The 17,610-nt window shown below is 43.0% G+C and overlaps 1 protein-coding gene across 1 annotated transcript in view; it reads left to right on the forward strand.

Annotated features, from left to right (window-relative positions):
- The first annotated feature begins 479 nt into the window (after positions 1 to 479).
- TMEM255B (transmembrane protein 255B) overlaps positions 480 to 17,610 on the forward strand; it is a 76,291-nt gene continuing 59,160 nt past the window's right edge. The window contains exons 1-3 of the mRNA XM_065046790.1: positions 480 to 638; positions 8,065 to 8,207; positions 13,353 to 13,415. Coding sequence (XP_064902862.1) covers positions 572 to 638; positions 8,065 to 8,207; positions 13,353 to 13,415 — 273 coding nt within the window. The 5' untranslated portion in view covers positions 480 to 571. The remainder of the gene's footprint in view (positions 639 to 8,064; positions 8,208 to 13,352; positions 13,416 to 17,610) is intronic.

Consider the following 17,610-nt stretch of genomic DNA (forward strand, 5'->3'; position numbering starts at 1 on the left):
CAAGGCAGTGAGGGAATAGAACTGCACCCAGAGCTGCCCTGTGGGACTTCATGCCACCTCTTAGTTTTCAGGCAGGCTGGGTGGAACAGGGCAGCGGCAGCGCCCAGGGAAGCCGAGGTGTTCGGTTGCTGAGTGACCCCGGGATAAGACACCCATTGTGCCCATCCCGACCACAGGGTCCACAAGGCAGCTCGCCCCTTCCCAGGCCCTGGGTCAAGCCTGTTTCACACGGGTCACCGACCGGCCACTGAACGCGCCCCCCATCACGGGCTGAAGCTCCCGCAGGGCTGCGGGCAGGCAAAGGCGGCAGGGCCGAGGCTTGGTACCCCCGGGGTGCGCTGCACCGCGGCCGCCCCGTCCCCCACGCAGGGCTGTGAGCCGCGGGACGTGGGGGGCACCGGCCGGTTCGGCGGTCGGAAGCCGCCACCGGCTCCGGGGGGGGCAGCACCGCTCGCCCCGCCCCCGCCCCCCGCCGCGCTCCCCCGCGGGGCGGGCCCGCAGGGCCGCCCGCTCCCCGCGGCTGCCAGCGGCCGCAGCGCGGCCAGGCGCGGAGCGGAGGCGCCCGCGGAAGATGATGGCTGCGGCGGCACCGCCCGCCCCCGCGGTGTCGGGTCCGCTGGCCGTGCTGGATCCCACAGGTGAGCCCCGGCACCGTCCCCGCCGCAACTTTCCTGCCCCGCTGAGTGCGGGAGCCCCGGGGGCATAGAGCAGCACCCACCCCGGCAGCGGAGCGAGAGAGCGGGCGAGGCTTGGGGAGCTGGGGGCTTCCACCGCGGACGCGCAGCTGCCCCAGAGCTTTAGTTGATGGGCTGGAGAGGCGCAGGCGGGGGCTCTGCCCGCGCCGTGTCCCGCAGAGTGGGGGCACCGCGGGATTTCAGGCTGAGGTTGCCGGGGTGGGTCACGCTGTCTCTCTTACTCTCGCTCACTGAGGTGTTTAAAAATATCAGTTCTTTTAGTGAGCTTTCCGCCACGCTTTATCAATCGCTGTGCTGATGGTTTAACACACGATCGCATAGCTTTACACGGGACTCTAATAGAAATAGAATTTCAGGGGTATCCTGATCCGCTGGGTGAAAATGGGCGTTTGCGCTACTGGAACAGGTGGAAATGTCAGCAGGGTGTGGAGCTGGCACAGGGCAGGTTGGTGGCCCTGTGCGGCAGGCGGCGGTGACAGGCTCTTGGTTAGTTCGCATCTGACCCGGGTGGCAGCGGTTTCCTGCCTCCGGTTTCTACTAATTTAATGGTTCGTTGCTAAAGTGGCATGCTGGTTGTACTTAGAGCGTACATCCTGAAAAACAGAAATATATGCAAAAGCAAGGACAAATATTTCATTATTCCAGTGAAATTCATTGAAGCAGAGGAAAAACAGATCTTATTGATAGGAATTACTTTGTGTAGTGTTTGAATGGATAAACAGAGACTTTGCTATGTACTCAAGGATCTTAACAGTCAGTTAAAAATGTTTTAGATCTTAATTTTTATCTTAAACTTGGAAGAAAAATGGTATCGCTGTTGAAAAGGTAGCAGTGAAAGATGTGCTGTAGCTTAAAAATGTTTTCAGGTAAACAGCAGCAAAAGAAGAATCTGTATGCTAGCTCTAAACTAGTGATTAGCTGCTCGTTAAATTATTGATTAGTGAAACAATTGTTGCCAAAACAATGAAGTCATGGTGTTACTGCATGATATCACTTACTATAGGTGTATTACATAGTATAGCAGGGTTTGTGGGTTTGGATTTCTTTTTTTTCTTACCTTTTCTGTTATAGAATTATAGAAGAGCACCATAATGTTTCCTTTGGTCTTGAATATATATCACACTCATGGATTCTTCCTCAACAAATTCGTAATAAAGATAAGAGCTGGGCCTGATAAAAGCTGCTATCTTAGGGCTTGAAATGCATGCTGGTGCATCTGGTTTAATTAGTTCAGCACTCTGGACAAGTCAAGCATTTAATCAGAAAAGGGAAAGTAATCACCAATAGCAGGTGTGAATATCTCTTTTAAGCATCTCAGTCCATCACATTTAATTTTGGGAGTCAATGCAGGATTAATTCAATTTCACTGGCATAAACCATTTCTGAAAATACACAATGATAACTGTAGCCAAGAGAGAGATCGCACTGAAGTCAGCACTGCAGTAATTAAAAAATTTTAATTTAGCTCCAAAGATCTTCCCTTAAATACTTTTGCGAGAGCAGCAAAGCAGCGGATACCTTTGGTGCTATACTCCTCTGTCTATGGTGAATTTCTGCTTAAATTATCTTATTATATATTATTAATGCCACTCTGAAATGTGTCACAATTTTGAGTAGTATTCATTAGGTAATAAAAAATGCGATGTTTTTTTTTGCTACACAAGTTTCCTCCCCTTTCTCATATTAAGATGCTAATATACATAGGGCTGGAGCATATTTGAAATATGTTTCCATTTAGATCACCTTAACTAGATCGAAGAGGAAGGTATGAAATTGTGTGATGCTAATATTCAGCAAATGTGATAGTGACCCCAGCAAATTACCACATTCTGCAGCAATTCTTTCCTTGCCAAAAATCATCCCACACTTTTTAACAGACTTTATGATGTCCAAAGCTGGATTTTAAAAGGAGTGGTGAAGTTAGCTAAGTATATTTGCCTTCACCTAAATGTAGGCTTTTTTTGGAGTTAACTTGCAGATCATATGCAAGTTTTCCAAGGTTGAGAGATACCGTTTCACTTTATTCTTTCTTTCCCTTGACCACTGGATGCATTCTGGTCCATGAACACATTTAATCATAAATTTATTTGTTCTCCTTTTAAACTCACCCTTTGCTTCATTCAAATCCAGACCCTACCATTCGTCATTAGATACACCACTTTGCATGCCACCAGCAATCTAATCTATACCCTCCCGCAAAAAACATTCATTTTCCGTAGTCTTCCTAAAAATGGGATTTATTCCCCAGCCATCATGAACAGAGCATTGTAAATATGATTTTGTTTCCTGCAACTGAGGAATGGATGAAAGGTTTTGCTGAGTCCAGCAGTGCTTGGTCTTCAGCGGGCACTTATTACTTATTTGGAGGATGATTTCCATTTCTCTCTTCACAGGCCTTTCTCTGTCCCAAGGAGGCAGCACCCTGGCAGCACTCCTCCTTGTCCCAATGACACTCTCTTTCCTTCCAGTCAGGTTGCAGGTCTGAGTGGCTCAAGCAGGTCCTTTGCCTGACAGACATTTAGCAAGCAAAGCAGAGTGTGTTCCTGGGACTGTTCCTTTTCGTGCACAATTTAAGTCTGTGCCAGGCAGAGCATAAGCCAGTGATGTGGAAGAAGCATTAACTCTCTGATTTATCTCCCGGTTTTTACTGTAGTGCCCATTGCTGCAAGATCAAAACTTAATACTTCTCTGGCCAAAACTCCTGAAGAATATTGCCAATAGAAGGTAATAACATGTTCACACCCTCTATTGACCCCAGCCTCAAGCTAATGCTTGTAAGGATATGATGAGAAGATTTGTTTCTACATGCTTGATTTTTGGTGTGCTAGAGACAAGAATTTGAAACTATAACTAAATTGGAGTAAGATCCAGACTAAGAGTCTATGTGTTCATACTGAATCATTGTTAAAGAAGTTAAAGGGGATAAATGTCAAAATTAGACTGAGAGTCACTTCAGTATTACAAAACTGGAAAGTCAATACCGTACATTAACTGTCTCCTGCCCTACAGGAACATTAGAAGAAAATTCAAGCTAGAAACACTGACAGCAGCATTCCCTCTGTTCTTAATCTACCTGCTATTCTCATGTATGGTCAGCCATCTATCCAAGCTCTGCCACAGAGAGTGTTGGGGAAGGAGGCTGGGCCAGACCCTCTGACTGTGCTGTGGTCAGGGCCCCTGAGGGAACAGTCTGGCATCAAGTTTTGGCTGGTAGCTACAGTAAAACAGGTCCAAAAACCTGCATGGCAACTGCTACAAACAGCAGTAAACAGAGACTCGAAAAATCTTGGGAGCCAACATGACCGAATAGCAGAAAGGAGCTAATGGTAGAAACCCTTTGCAGCTGTAGCCTTTTTAGTATGAAGATATTATGCTATTTTACAAGTATTGCTTTGGCTTCACAATATGCTGGTGACTCATACATGTGTAATTATACACATTTTGATAGACAAAGCAATAATTTTCATTGATGTGACCAAAGAAACCTAGACAGACAGAGCAGAAACCCATTTTGACCTGATTTCTAGCCATCTTTTCTGAACATCTGGCAATATTTGAGAACAAGGTCTTGCGTGTGCCGGTCTCTGCTCCAGAAGGGGCCTGTACTCCTGCCTGTAAGTCATCTCTCCTAAGGGTGGAGTTTATAGCTAACTACATGTAGTTATGGGAGTTTCCAAACCAGATTATGAAAAAGTAAGAGAGATGATTGGATATTTGGCTCTGATTTTAGATGCAGGTGCTAAAAGATCAATGAATTTCATGATTGAATGGTATCATGTAAATACATGCCTTCTGGCATGTGTAAATTTCAAAATCAAAATGTAGTCCTGTCCATAAAATGACCAAATAATTAATAACATCTCTTTCTGGTTTATCTCACTAAATCCACATCTGATTTTCTCCAATTACAATTAAAAGCATGTTTTTCCTAAGGTGTTTTCCATCAAACTCAGTCTGGGCAATCAAAGTCATATCCTTCTTTTTTACACATTGTTACTTATAACCAAAACTCTGGAGGTCAGGCTGGACCCTTAGTTTATCTTCATACAATCTGATTAACCTTTGCCAGTACAGGTGTTACTTCAAGAAAAATGTGGAGGCTTGGCTCCTCAGGCACTTTTCTTAAGAGTATTCAGTGGTTGCAGAAACACTTGTCTAAGGAACATTTGTCCCATTGGCTTTCAGAAGATTTGTGTTCCTGCATCCCTTTAGAGTATATCTACATTGCAGGTGCAGTTTCACAACAGTGGATGTGAACACACATACTGAAGCCACCTTTAGTCTAGCTGTCTTGACTATCATAAAACCATAGAATAATTCAGATGGCAAGGTAGCTCAGGAAGTTGCTAGTCCAACCTCTGGCTCAAAAAGGGTCAGCTATGAGGCCAGACTAGGTTGCTCAGGGTTTTTCATGGTAGAATCTTGAAGACCTCCAAGGATGGAGACAGCACAACCTCTTTGGGCAACCTCTTCCAATGCTTGGCTGTCCTAATGTTGAGTGTTTTTCTCCTTGTACCCAGTCTGAAACACTTCTTGCATTTCAGTTTATGTTGGCTATCTTTTGTCTCCTTCTGTGCCCTACTATGAGAAGCCTGAGTCTGTCTTCTTGAAAACCACCTTGTAGGCATTGGAAGACTGCTACTAGCCCTGCCAAAAGCCATCTCATCTCCAGGCTGAGAAAGCACTGTTCCCTCAGCCTTTTCTCACAAAGTGAGTGCACCAGCCCCTGACCTTCTTTGGGGTCCTCTGTTGAATTCACCACAGTTAATTGATGTATTTCCTGTACTGGGGCCCCAAAAGTGGGTGTAAAAAGTATGTGGTCTAAAAAGTACTGAATAGAGGGACATAGTTACTCCTCTGATCTACTAGTGATGCTCCTGTTAATACAGCCCAGGATGCTGTTGCCAGGGCACACTGCTGGTCCATTTGCAGCTCATTGTCTACCAACACCCCCAGGTCCTTTTCAGCAGAGCTGCTCCCCAGCCTGGCAGTCCCTTACCTGTATCATTTTAAGGTGTTGTTCCTTCCTTTGCTCGGGACTCTGTGTCTGTCTGTTGGATTCTATAAGGTTTCTGCTGGCCCATTTTTTATCCCTTTGAATGGCCACCCTTCCCTCCAGGCTATTGACTGGTCCCCCAGTTTTGTGTCATCTTTCAGCCTGATGAGCAGGCATGCTACCACTTTCTGTAGGTCATTGTTGAATACATTATATGGGACAGGTCCCAAGGCAGACTCCCATGGTACTCTGCTTTTTGCTGGCCTCCAGATAGAGTACAACGCATAAACCACTCTCTCTGAACCCAACAATCCAGCTAATTTTTTAACCAAGTGCTTGTCCACACATCCAGGTCATGACATCCCAACTGGGTTATGAGAATGTTGTGGGATACCATGTTAAAAACCTTGCTAGGTTTAAGGTAAAAGACATCTGCTGCTCCACAAGTCCAGTAATTTTGTCATAGTAGGCAGCTGGGTTGGTCAGACATTATTTGGGTCTGGTAAATCCATGTTGAATGTTGCCGATCACCTCTTCCTAATGTGGCCAGAAATGTCTTACAAGAGGATTTGCTCCATATTTTTAGTCTCAGCCTCCCAGGAACCAAAGTGAGGTTGATTAGCTTGTAAATCCCCAAATTATCATGTTGGCCCTTTTTAAAGATAGGTGGAACATTTGTCTTTCTTCAGTTATTGGGGATTTTTTGGTCTCTGTGACTTTTCAAAGATGATAGTGTGTCAAGAACATCAGATATTATTAAAATCTGGTAGATGTATTAAATGAATCATTTCAGTTTACAGGAAGGGCAGCTGATTTGTGGAGTTGTAAGTCTGAAGTTTGCTTTCCCCTCTTGGCCATGTGAACTAGCTTTGTTGAAAGTTGCCTTTAAGCCCATACACTTGATGAAGAACTGATTGATAATGAAGAGCCTCTCCGTTTCCATGTCCCTAATGATCTTCCATGGAATGACCGGGAATTTCCAGCGGCAGACAGCTGGGGCATAGGTTAAAGGGGAGATGTCTGAAGGGTCCTATGAATTATTTCTTGATCTTTAGCAGGCAGATTTTGTACATACAGGTGAAAGAGACTTAAGTAAGCTCAATAGGTGATATTTGTCTTCAGTAAATTTGCTTGTGTCTCGTACTGAAAGACTAGGCTCATTTTGGCTGTTTTTTCTACTGGAGAAATTTCAGGAAATACAGATTTTTGTTATAAATGCATTTACTTATTAACTGAAATTATTTGACTTGGTTTGCAAACATCACTAAGCTAGCCTGGCTTTTGAATTGTAAACATTTAGCCAAGTTACCTGGCCTTAAATTGGCCACATAACTCAAATGACTCATTGCAAATAGCTTCTGCTTGCTTTTTGACTTTCCTGTGTTTCCCCTGCTTTTGCTTACAGCAACCCCCTCCATGCTACAACCTCCTTTCAGGTGGCTGCAGAGAGCGATAAGGTCTCCCCTCAGCCTCCTTTTCTCCAGGCTAAACAGCCTCAGTTCCCCCAGCCATTCCTCATAAGCTTCATAAGACTCTTGACTTGCCTTTCAAAGCAAAAACACCACAAGGGGGACCACAGTTTGATTCATTTGGGTGTTTTTTGTTAGTTAGGTTCATGTGCCAATTGCTTGCCTTTCATAAGTCTGTGCTTTGGGCTGGAGCTCTGATGTTAGTAACCTGTGTTTGCAGCTCAGATATATCATCGCCGGAACAACATTAAGTGGCTTAAAGCAGGCTGAAAGCAGTAGATGAGCTTGCTTTTTTTCACTTTGGGGTATCTGAATCCAAACCTCAGTGAGACTGAGTATATTTCAGTGAGCAGCTACTGTTTAGAAAGCTAGTCCCATATATCATTACCTGACCAACTATCTTAGAGCTTTGCTGCAGAGATACAGATTGGTTTGCTTACCCTAGTAAATATGAAGAGCACATTCATTTTCATGATAGCATGCAGAGCTTCTGCTAATCTTGTTTAAAATATTAATTTTTATGTTCTGCCCAGGTAGAGTCAAATTGGCACTTCACGTAGGTGAGCGTGTAAGGCCTGCAGGGTCTGACTTATGGATGTGAGCAACACTTAATTATAAAAATTACAGAAGACAAGCATGATTATCATTGTCACTGACTTTCTGTTCAGCTTAATAAAAACTCATCTCATGCAAGTACCCAATGTGCGTGCATTAAGCTATGCTGAGCTACTTCTGTGTTTTTTAATTCCCTCAGCTTTCTGTCAGCTCTTCTCCTTACTGAGAGAACAACAGTGGGTTAACAATAGAAAAGATTAATGAAGGAAAATCTTCCGTTATTTTGTATTTGTTCTGCCATGATTGCAATGAAAATCTCTCTTCTTTTTTCCCTTCTCACTCTCTATAGGACAATTTGCAAAAAGGAAGAAGACTTCGCTTTGGTTCACAGTCTCGCTGCTGGTAGTGTCTTTTTTCATACTGACCATAGGTCTGGCAGCTACCACAAGAACAGAAAATGTGACCGTGGGAGGCTACTACCCAGGCATCGTTGTGAGTAAAGAAACCTATTTTAGATTATTGGGTACAACCAGATAAATTATTTTCAGCTGGATATGGGAAGCTCTGATTTATTAAAAACCAAAACAAAACAAAAGGAGGAAAAAAAAAAAAAAAGAGAGAGAAAATTCAGTCTTGATGCATTTCACAAGAGAGAGATTCTCCTTTGTTTTGCTCTAGTTCTACTGTGTGATGAGGTAGGGGGTTAGGCTCTGTTTTTCTGTCGTGCCCCAAAGGGGAGGCTGTTAGGGGGCAGAAGGGGGTCAGGGTTGCACTGCACAGGCATATGGTGGGCTCAGGGCCCTATGTGAGAACCTCTGCTTGACTTTCCACTGATCTCTGTTAAATGTGGGCATGTAAGTGACCAAGCAGTAGGCATGGGATAGATTTAAAAGACCTTTTAGAGGTTTACTACTCCAATGCTGTGTTCATGTGCCAGAAATTCTGGGGGGTCCACTGCAGGCAAGGTCCTTCAGATGCGCACATGGCGCTCCCTGGAGCCTGCCAAACATCCTCTTGTGTAGTCTTGCTGCCAGCCCTCTTGTACAAGATCCCCTTCCAAAATCCTTAGTCTTGTTTTTGCCTTGGGAACAGACCACTTAAGCACATTCCTGGGCTGAGCACAAGATTCGAGTTGTGTCTGCTTAGCCCTGGGGTGCCTCTATGACTTCTTGGGAGGGGTGGCCCTGACAGGCCCTTGCTGATTCAACACCTGTGGCTTGAGAGAAGGGACTGGTCATATCCAAAAGGTTGGTAACTCCTGGAGCCAGAAAGTTTTTTGAGATTCCTGGGCTGAATTTTGAAAGAAATAATATGGGCAGGAAATAAAGACCCATCTGCCTCATTCAGTCTCCCCAAGTCAGCCAAGAGGCGACAGTGCAAGGTGAAGAAAGAAACTCATGTACTTAGGGTTAGGCATCTGCCAAGGTATGTGGCTCCACCACTACTAAAATGTGTTGTCAGGTACCATTATTTCTTGTTCTCTATGGAATGAAATGCCAGGAGAAGAGGTCTATGTATCTTTTAACACAGTGCATACATTTTGCATTTCCATTAATAATTTGTGAGTTAGAACTGCTCCTTCTAAGCAATTCCTCTTACATCTTAGTCTCATGCTGTGAACAGGTCTTTTAGAAAGATAATTTTAGGATAATGATCTGTAAGGAGTGGTGTTTTAAAAATAGAACAAAAGGTAGTTCCAAGAATAAAACCTTGAAAGAATGAATTTTCCTTTCATTAAGCTAAAATAGATACATTAATACTGATAGAGGTCTCTTCTTCTTCCATAATTTGGATTAAAATCTCTTAGAAGACCATACTATCTGTATTTGTTCCCTAGAAAGATGTTTAATTTTCAAACCATTGTCTTTAATAAACCCATATGCACACAAAAAAAAGGTTATTTCAGCATTTAGTTTCTTTTACGAATAAGACAATGTCTGTTCACTCAGATGAAAAATATGATCCACTAAAATATATTTATAAAAAAATCTTGGAGTAATTAGTAACCAGATAGAATAGCTAGAGTTTATCAGAACACTTTGTAAACAAAACCTTGTGTATTAATAATTTCCCCCCTCAAAAGATTGTTGGAGCTAAATAATTCTCATAAAATTCAGGATTCTTTTTGTGCACATATGATGGATTATTGAAGTCACTCAGAAAGAGTGATGGGTAATTGTCAGTGTAAACTTCATTAATACACTAAATATCACAAACATATAGCAAGAGTTAAAGGTGCTACGCAAACCCTGCATATTATCTTGCCAAAAGCCTGGTCACAGCTGTATGACAACACTGCTGTGTTCCCACATCATGGCCAGAGGTTATTGACTCCATTGGTAGATGGACTATGTGGTGGCCTCTCCCCCACCTCCCCACAACCTCAGCCGCCTCTTTCACAATGAGTTGAATAACTCTCCAAAGGTGCTTCTCCTCTCCGCTGACAGTAGATGACAGTAGAGGGAGCTTAGAAAACCAACATAGCACTGGTCCAAAACTTGTAGATACCTAAAGCCAGGGGACTGAATTCGACACTGCATATTCAACTGTTGGGCTCAAAGAAAAGAAAGATTATGAGGTCAGACAGTGTTAATTACAATTAAAAACAAGGTCTAGTTCTCATAGACTTCAGTAGTAAAGTATTAACTTCAGAGCTGGTGAGGTCTAAATCTCCACCAGCCTTAGGTCAGGGATTTTGGTCTTAAAAACTGTGCAGAATTAGGCCCTACCTTGCAAACACCTACAAATGTGAATAAGACAATCCACTTGCCTAGATTTACTTGCATCTAGAAGCATTGGCAGAGCAGGACTTTACGGATAGACCCATAATATAATTTCAGCTTCTGCTTAGTTGCCATTGGCTTCCAGAAGAATTAGGTGCCTTAATTTCTCTGCATATCTGTTCACTTGTAATTTGTTTTGGAAAAAGATTTTTTCTGAGTAAATCCTTATTGTGTTAGGTGTTATCTGCATTATTATATCCAAAGCAATTTAACATAAAATATATAACGTATAATGTAACCACTTAGGAAGGTGTCTGCATTTAGTAGATTACTGCTGATCATCAGTTTGGGTTTAGGACTGTCTTTGTGGAATGAGCTCCAAAGCCAGAGTTGGAGATTCTTCAGCCTTACTTCCTTATAAGTATTGCTTATATTTAATGTCACTTCTCGATGACTACTGCTTGTATTATTTGCATTTGCTATATTTTTAATCTTTCAACCAGGAGTCTACAGGGTCTGATTGTCCCAGCCACCATACTGAGCTGGACTTCCAGAGTTCCCAATCCAAACAGCCCATTGTCTGAACAGGCAGAAAAAGCTAAACTGATCTCAGCAATGCTGTGGCTTACATCACAATCTCTGTCTATGGTTCTGCTCCTTCTGATTTAATTGCTGTTGTTCTGTATTTACTCATGTTTTCTTCACACAGATAATATTACTCCACCCTGTATCCCCTGCAACAGCCATAAATGGGGCTTTATGGATTGTTCCTGTTGGGATGAAAAATGTGGCTTGAAACCAGATGTCATTTTGATGTAGTTGTCTTAATTTACAAAGTTGCTGTCTCCTGAACAGAGTGTCCTTGCTCAGGGTTCCAAGTCTCTCTTGTCTTCAGCTGTCATTGGCACACTCTTTCAATGTCTCTGCTTTTAGTCCCTGTGCCTCCCTTTCACATAAATCTTCCCAAAGCACTTTACAGCAAATCTTTCCCTACATTTGCTTTCTTGAGAGGGAGTGACGGATTCCTGTTGTCATACCGAGCAAGTAAAGTGCTTGTAGGGGATTTGCTTTATGCTGTGAGCGGTTGTGCGTAACAGCCAGGAGTTCACGGGCGTTGGTCAAGCCCTTGGCTGGGACACGTCGTCCTTAAAAACTTAACTTGTGCTTGGAGGAGAGGCCTTGAACCAGATTCAGAGACCTTGTTCCAGAAAGGAGCTTAGACTCCTTAGCAGAAGTGTCATGCCCATCCCTGGGGTGGGTTGGGTGGGAGCCAAGGGGCTTACTGGGGCTGTGTCAGGGCTGGGGGGAGTGTCAGCCCAGGTGAAGCGGGGAGCAAGGAGCATGGAAGTGACAGGGGTTTGAGGCTGAGGTGACCTCAGGGCAGCGTGTGACCAGGCAAGGCAAGGAAGGAGCTCCATGGAAAGAGCCTGTTGACACCTGCTCTCCTGCTGGGGCTGCTTCTGAGTCTGTGGCCAGGTATATCTCAGGTGTGTGGCACTAAGGATGAGGTGCGGAATGACCCTACAACATTTGAAGTTATAAGGAAGGTATGCATTTATTTACGACGTTGGACGCATGGGGAATCATTTCACCTAATGCGTGTGTAAAATTACAGTACCTGTGAGCTTGGTTAAATGCAGTAAAGTGTTACATATTCATGAAAGCTTTTGGAACGGCTATACATATTCATAACCTGTCCCCGAGAAGGCGGTTCGTATTACAATGAGTTCCGGGAGACCATTTCCATAGTCTCCACCTCTGGCTCCTCCTGATTGCAGCTGCGCAGTGATCGTGAACCCGGGTCCTCTCTCTCTGTACACGGTTACCTTTAGTTGAGTGTGATGAGTTGGTTAGGTCTCAGACTGCTGAGTTGGTTAAAACCGGCGTATCTCCTGTCCTGTGCCCAAGTTTCTGTAATCTAGTTCACCCAAGGATTATTATTTTTGCAAGGCGTCAGTAAAGTCCTGTTTTTCATACAATAAGTAACACAGAGCTAAGCAAGGCTAGGCAATAGTGATGTGGGTTAAAGGGTTAGTTCTTTAAGTGTCAAGAGTTAGTTTTTTAAGTGTTAATTAGTTAATTGTTAATTCCCTGTATCAAGGAGACCTATTTTCTGCAAGCCTGTGTGAGCCCAGCAGGAGTCCTGGCTCTAGGAAGGTCTGAGGAGAGGCCACTATCACCTGTTGATGCTTTACCTCATGTTTACCATGAGTTGAAGGAGTTTCTACCTCTCCAAACCTTCACAGGCTTGTCACAAGGAGGGGACTTTTCCTACCAGCCTGGTGTTGAAGCAGCACTGGTAGGAATAGTGAGGCCAGCTTGCTCCAGTGTCCCTTCCTCTTCTTATTCCTGCAGCTGTCCCATGTTGAAACTAACTGTGCTAGTCCATGTAGAATTTTAGCAAGAACATTTTCTGGGATGTGTGATAGTGTTTAGTCATTAAAAACAAACAAACCCAACCCTAGGGTTTGAACTTGAGTCATTTGCATGGCTGCAACCTATCCATTTTTCGAGGAAAACTATTTGTCTGCAGTTGCCTATAGCTTTGCAATTTCCCAAAACAACTATGTATGGGCTAAATGTAAGTGCTCTTTTCTCCTGTTTCACTTAGTTTTTGCTTTACAGTGTGTAAAACTACACATTACTATGGTAAAAGCAGCTAGGTTATAGAAGAGTATGTCTGTACAGACTTCTGTTTCCTACAAGACAAGTTTGCTCTGAAATATCAAAGAGCTACAGTTCTGGTAATTTCCCATATGATTTATATCCAGGAGTTACTTCCACCCTTTTCCCTGATCCACCCCAGTTAGCCCATCTGTGTGATACGTAAGCTCAGATATCACTGTAATGCGTTGATATGTTGACCAAATAAGCTGATCTCACGTATTTCTGTTGGTTTTGTTCTTTGTCTTAGCTTGGCTTTGGATCTTTCCTAGGGATTGTTGGCATCCACCTGGTAGAGAACAGAAGACAAATGGTAAGCAAAAGCCCTTTTCATTTAAATTTTTTCATATCGGAATATCTTAAAAACATGAAGAGCGGGGATTCCCAGTTGACTTAAAACTGCTGCGTCTGCCTTAAAATGTTAGTCATTTTTTCCACTCTTTTCTGAGAAGTTTCAGAGAAGCATGAATTGGTCAGTGAATCCATCTGCATAGGGCAAGGGATGGATTTGCTTCTGGCAGAAGCATCCTGCTTTTTGTTTTTTACTGAATTACTTTCCTGCTGATTTAGTGAGCTCAGTTGACCCAGGGCAGGATCAGATGAGTGCCAGAGCTTGGCTGGGACCATGTAGCTGCGAAAAGGATGGGGAGAGAGACAAAATACATTGGTCGTGCCAGTTTGGGCAGCAATGAGCCACACGATCAGCTCAATTGTAACAGGTGATCTCATCCTGAGCAAGAAGTTTAAGTCAGAAACACTTTCCTGAAACTATATGTGTTAAAAAGAAGTAGAAAAGCCAGAGTTCTTGTTAGCAAGATTCCCTGGCTAGATCAGACAGGATCAGATGACACTGTGTGTTGGTTTTAGATTTAGCTTGGCTTTGCTTTTATTTATGTGAGGAAGTTGCAGAAAGTCCTTGAGGTATCTGGGTAAAGGAAGGTGTGTAGGACTGGATTTGTGGAAAGTTTTACACCTTCCTGTTCTTGGCAAAAAATAGCAGTGTCTTGGTTGAATAACAGCACATCAAATGTGCACTTTACAGTAGACTGATTATGGTCAAGTATCATGAAATATGATTAATTTTATAATGGTCATGGTTTAACCCAAACTAGCAATACAACCACAATAGTCGTTCACTCACCCCCCTCCCAACCCCTAAAGAGGGGAGAGAATTGAAAGGAAGAGAGAAACTTGGATTGAGATAAACACAGTTTAATAAAACAATGAAATACTAATACATTATTATTAAATATATATATATAAAATAGAACATAAAGTAAAAGATACTCAATGCAATTCCTCACAAACTGTCCACACCGAGCAGCCAGTCCCAGGCAGCAGCACTTGCTCCCAACAGCTGATACTAGAGAGAGAAAAGAGGAAAAAGGCAGAAAGGCCCAGAGGTCCCTGCGAAACAGAAGGATGGCAAAAGGCTGAACTAAGCACACCAAACAGAACTCCCCCAGCAGGTCTCTGAGCACAAAGAGAAGAACCAGAGAGCGAGAGAGCTACTGGAAGATCCTGACTCTCCTTAAATACGAAGCTTGATGGTAAGGGGATGGAATACTCTTACTGATCAGTCAAGCTCTGCCCCATCCATGCCCCCCTTCCTCGCTGCCTCACACCTGTGGGCAGAACACTCAGAATGTCCTTGGCTCTCAGACCAGAGCAATTAAAAACATTAGCTCTGTGCTGGGGTGTTATCTCTTGTTCTCAAACTAAGTCCAAATAATGACCATGCTAGCTATGAAAAAGAAAGATTTCTAAGTGCATGAAGAAAATTAACTCATTTTCAGACAAACTAGCACAGTGATGCAGAGCCTTCACTGCTATAAATCGAGAGTGATATTAAGCTCAGAGGAGGAAATTATGGATTTATCTTGCTTTTTACTAAGAAATTACTACTTTACTTACAAGTAGTCTGCTGTGGTTTACTGTTTTCTTCATAAATGTCTTGTTCTCCCTATTTGTAGGCAAACATCTTTCATAATATAACTTTTTTTTGCATTTCTTTTAAGTTTCAGTGATGCGTTTGAAACTATTCCCCTGCTTTTTTTTCTAGCTGGGTTTCCCAAAGGAATGCAATTTATGAAGCTATGATGTTTGTCTGTGTCTTTCTCTCTTCCCCATTCCAGTTTTTGAACATGTTGACCAATTTCAGACAAATTAAGCAGGGAGGCAGAGACTTCAAAGTTGTGCAGTTCCTTCAAGTTTCATGAAAATTCGCAGGTGGGCATAGAAGAGCATTTTGAATTAGCTCCCCTGTGGTGGTAAAGGCTGCAATGTCAGCTCACCTCTTATTAAAAACTAGAAAATCAAAATGGGACATGACCTGTGAGACACAAATCTGCAGCAGGCTCATTAATTTTGCTACTAACAAAACAGCTTATTTGTTTTTAAGAACTATTGGCCCTCATTTCTACATCAGAGACCAGGATGAAGAGCAGGTTCCAAGTTGCAGACTCAGTGGTGGACAGATGAAAATAACTTTGTCTTCCACATCATTCACTCTGCTTTGCTAACAGGCATAACATTTTAGGGTTGTTTTATCTCTCCGTTTTTTGCTAATTTGCCTCTTCTAGTTTACTATCGCTTCTGTCCTTAGCAGAAAGAAGAATGGCTGAAAAAGACTTAAGGTGGGTTAGCAGCGGTTAAACCATGCAACACTCAATGTGTTGTGTCATTTACACAAGGACTGTGGAGAAATAAATGTCCAGTGTATTTCTTATTGGTTCCTGTTTGCGTTTCTCAGCATGGAACGAGGAAAACTGTTTTCTGCTGGTAACACTTAGTGGTGATCTGGCTGTTGAAAGATTGGGTTTCTGGGGAACAGGCCAAGAAAATAACTAGAAAGTTTAATTATGCTTCTTGCCTTGAGTACCATCCACATTGGGCTAGGCCTTTTAACACTGTCTTTGCTAAGGCCAAGCTGTTTGTCTTCAAGTATTATGGAAATGAGTTTGAAAGGGTTTATGTCATGCTGCAACTGAGGGCAGTAATTATTCCCTGGAGTGTAACTTGAGTGTATTCGATTGAAAGCATTTAGAGCAGTTTTAACAAATTTGCAGCCACCAATAAGATTCTAAAGACTTACATAAGCACAGAAATGTAACAGAAATGTCATATTCCTGTGACTAAAAATTCTGTGCGTTGCAGCAGGACAAAAGGGGGTGAGATGGAAAATAAATTGTTTACTCAGTCACTTCTATTTTAACTGGACTTCCTTTCAGCAATTAGTGCAGTATAATTTAAATTCAACCCAGTGTAGCTCTGACAATTATCTGGCCCTCGTAATGACTCAATACTTCTTCTTTCTTTTTTTTTTTTTTAACATTGAAAATGAATGTAGATTCAATTACACTGGAAAAAAAGATCTATTTTAAATTGCCCTTTTCTCCATAAATCTACTTCACTTTTTGTTTTGAAGTTCTGTTTCCTTGTGACCTATCCACTGCAAGCCCAGGTTTATTCATGGTTGATGAAACGCTAAGTGCAATATGAAACAGGTAATGGTTAGCAGAACTAGTCCAGCAAATATCCAGCACTCAATAAATGTGAGCACAGGGTTTGAGAAAGAATGAAAGCACAGTTAGGCAGAATGGACAAGGATTTGTTCTTAAAACATGACATTAATAACGTGGCACCTCTTTGACCTCGTTCTTGGCATCCCAGGGCCCACAGTGGGAGCTCAATGTGCTGACCAAGGTATAACCCTTAATTCAAAGGAACTGCAGCTTGCAGAAGCAGGCTCTGCCTCATTGACCAGCATGATTTCACTTCACCTCTTAGCATTCCTGCTTGGCTCTGCTGCCCAGAACTTGGCACCAGCAGAACAAAATTTCCCTTTGACTAAAGATGTGCACTGATTTCAGATGGTTCTCACTGGAAAACAGGAGAAAGTGAAGAATAATGTGTTGCTGTCCCTTTTTGCCTCTCTTGCCCCCTGCAGAGCAGGTCATGGGTTAAAGAACAGAGTATAGCTGTGCGTTGTTCCATTCCAAAGGCACACTCATTTCAGCCGTGTGGGTGGAAAATATGATACTGCTCAAATCAAATGGATTTGATTGTAAGACATGAAGTGTCCTTGCTCATTTGCCTGCTTGCCATCTCCTCATGTTACACACAAAGTATTTCAAATTAGAAAATGAGATGCTGAAATTGCATGCAGGGGAGGGGAAGGCTGGATGCGCGGGGGGCTCGTGGCAGTGGAGCTGAGCTGAGAGCAGCAAGCAGTGCTGGGGGAGTGCTGCAAAAGGTTTCTCCTCAGATGAATGTGGAGGTGGCATGAGCTAGCACCCAGAAATGAAGCACTCTTTAACGTGCAATGTTGATAAGACACCATGTGTGTTGTTTTGGCTAACCAAATGAATAAACCAAGAGCTGGCTCGCAGTTTCCACTCACACCTCTTTCCAATGCCAGCTTCATCAAGCTGTACTGTTTCATGAGGCTGAAAATGAGCGTGCTGGAGCTGCGATGCCTGCAAGAGTGATGGGGAGATGCAAGGGCA

Source organism: Columba livia, chromosome 1 (assembly GCF_036013475.1).
Source record: "Columba livia isolate bColLiv1 breed racing homer chromosome 1, bColLiv1.pat.W.v2, whole genome shotgun sequence".
Taxonomy (NCBI): Eukaryota; Metazoa; Chordata; class Aves; order Columbiformes; family Columbidae; genus Columba; species Columba livia.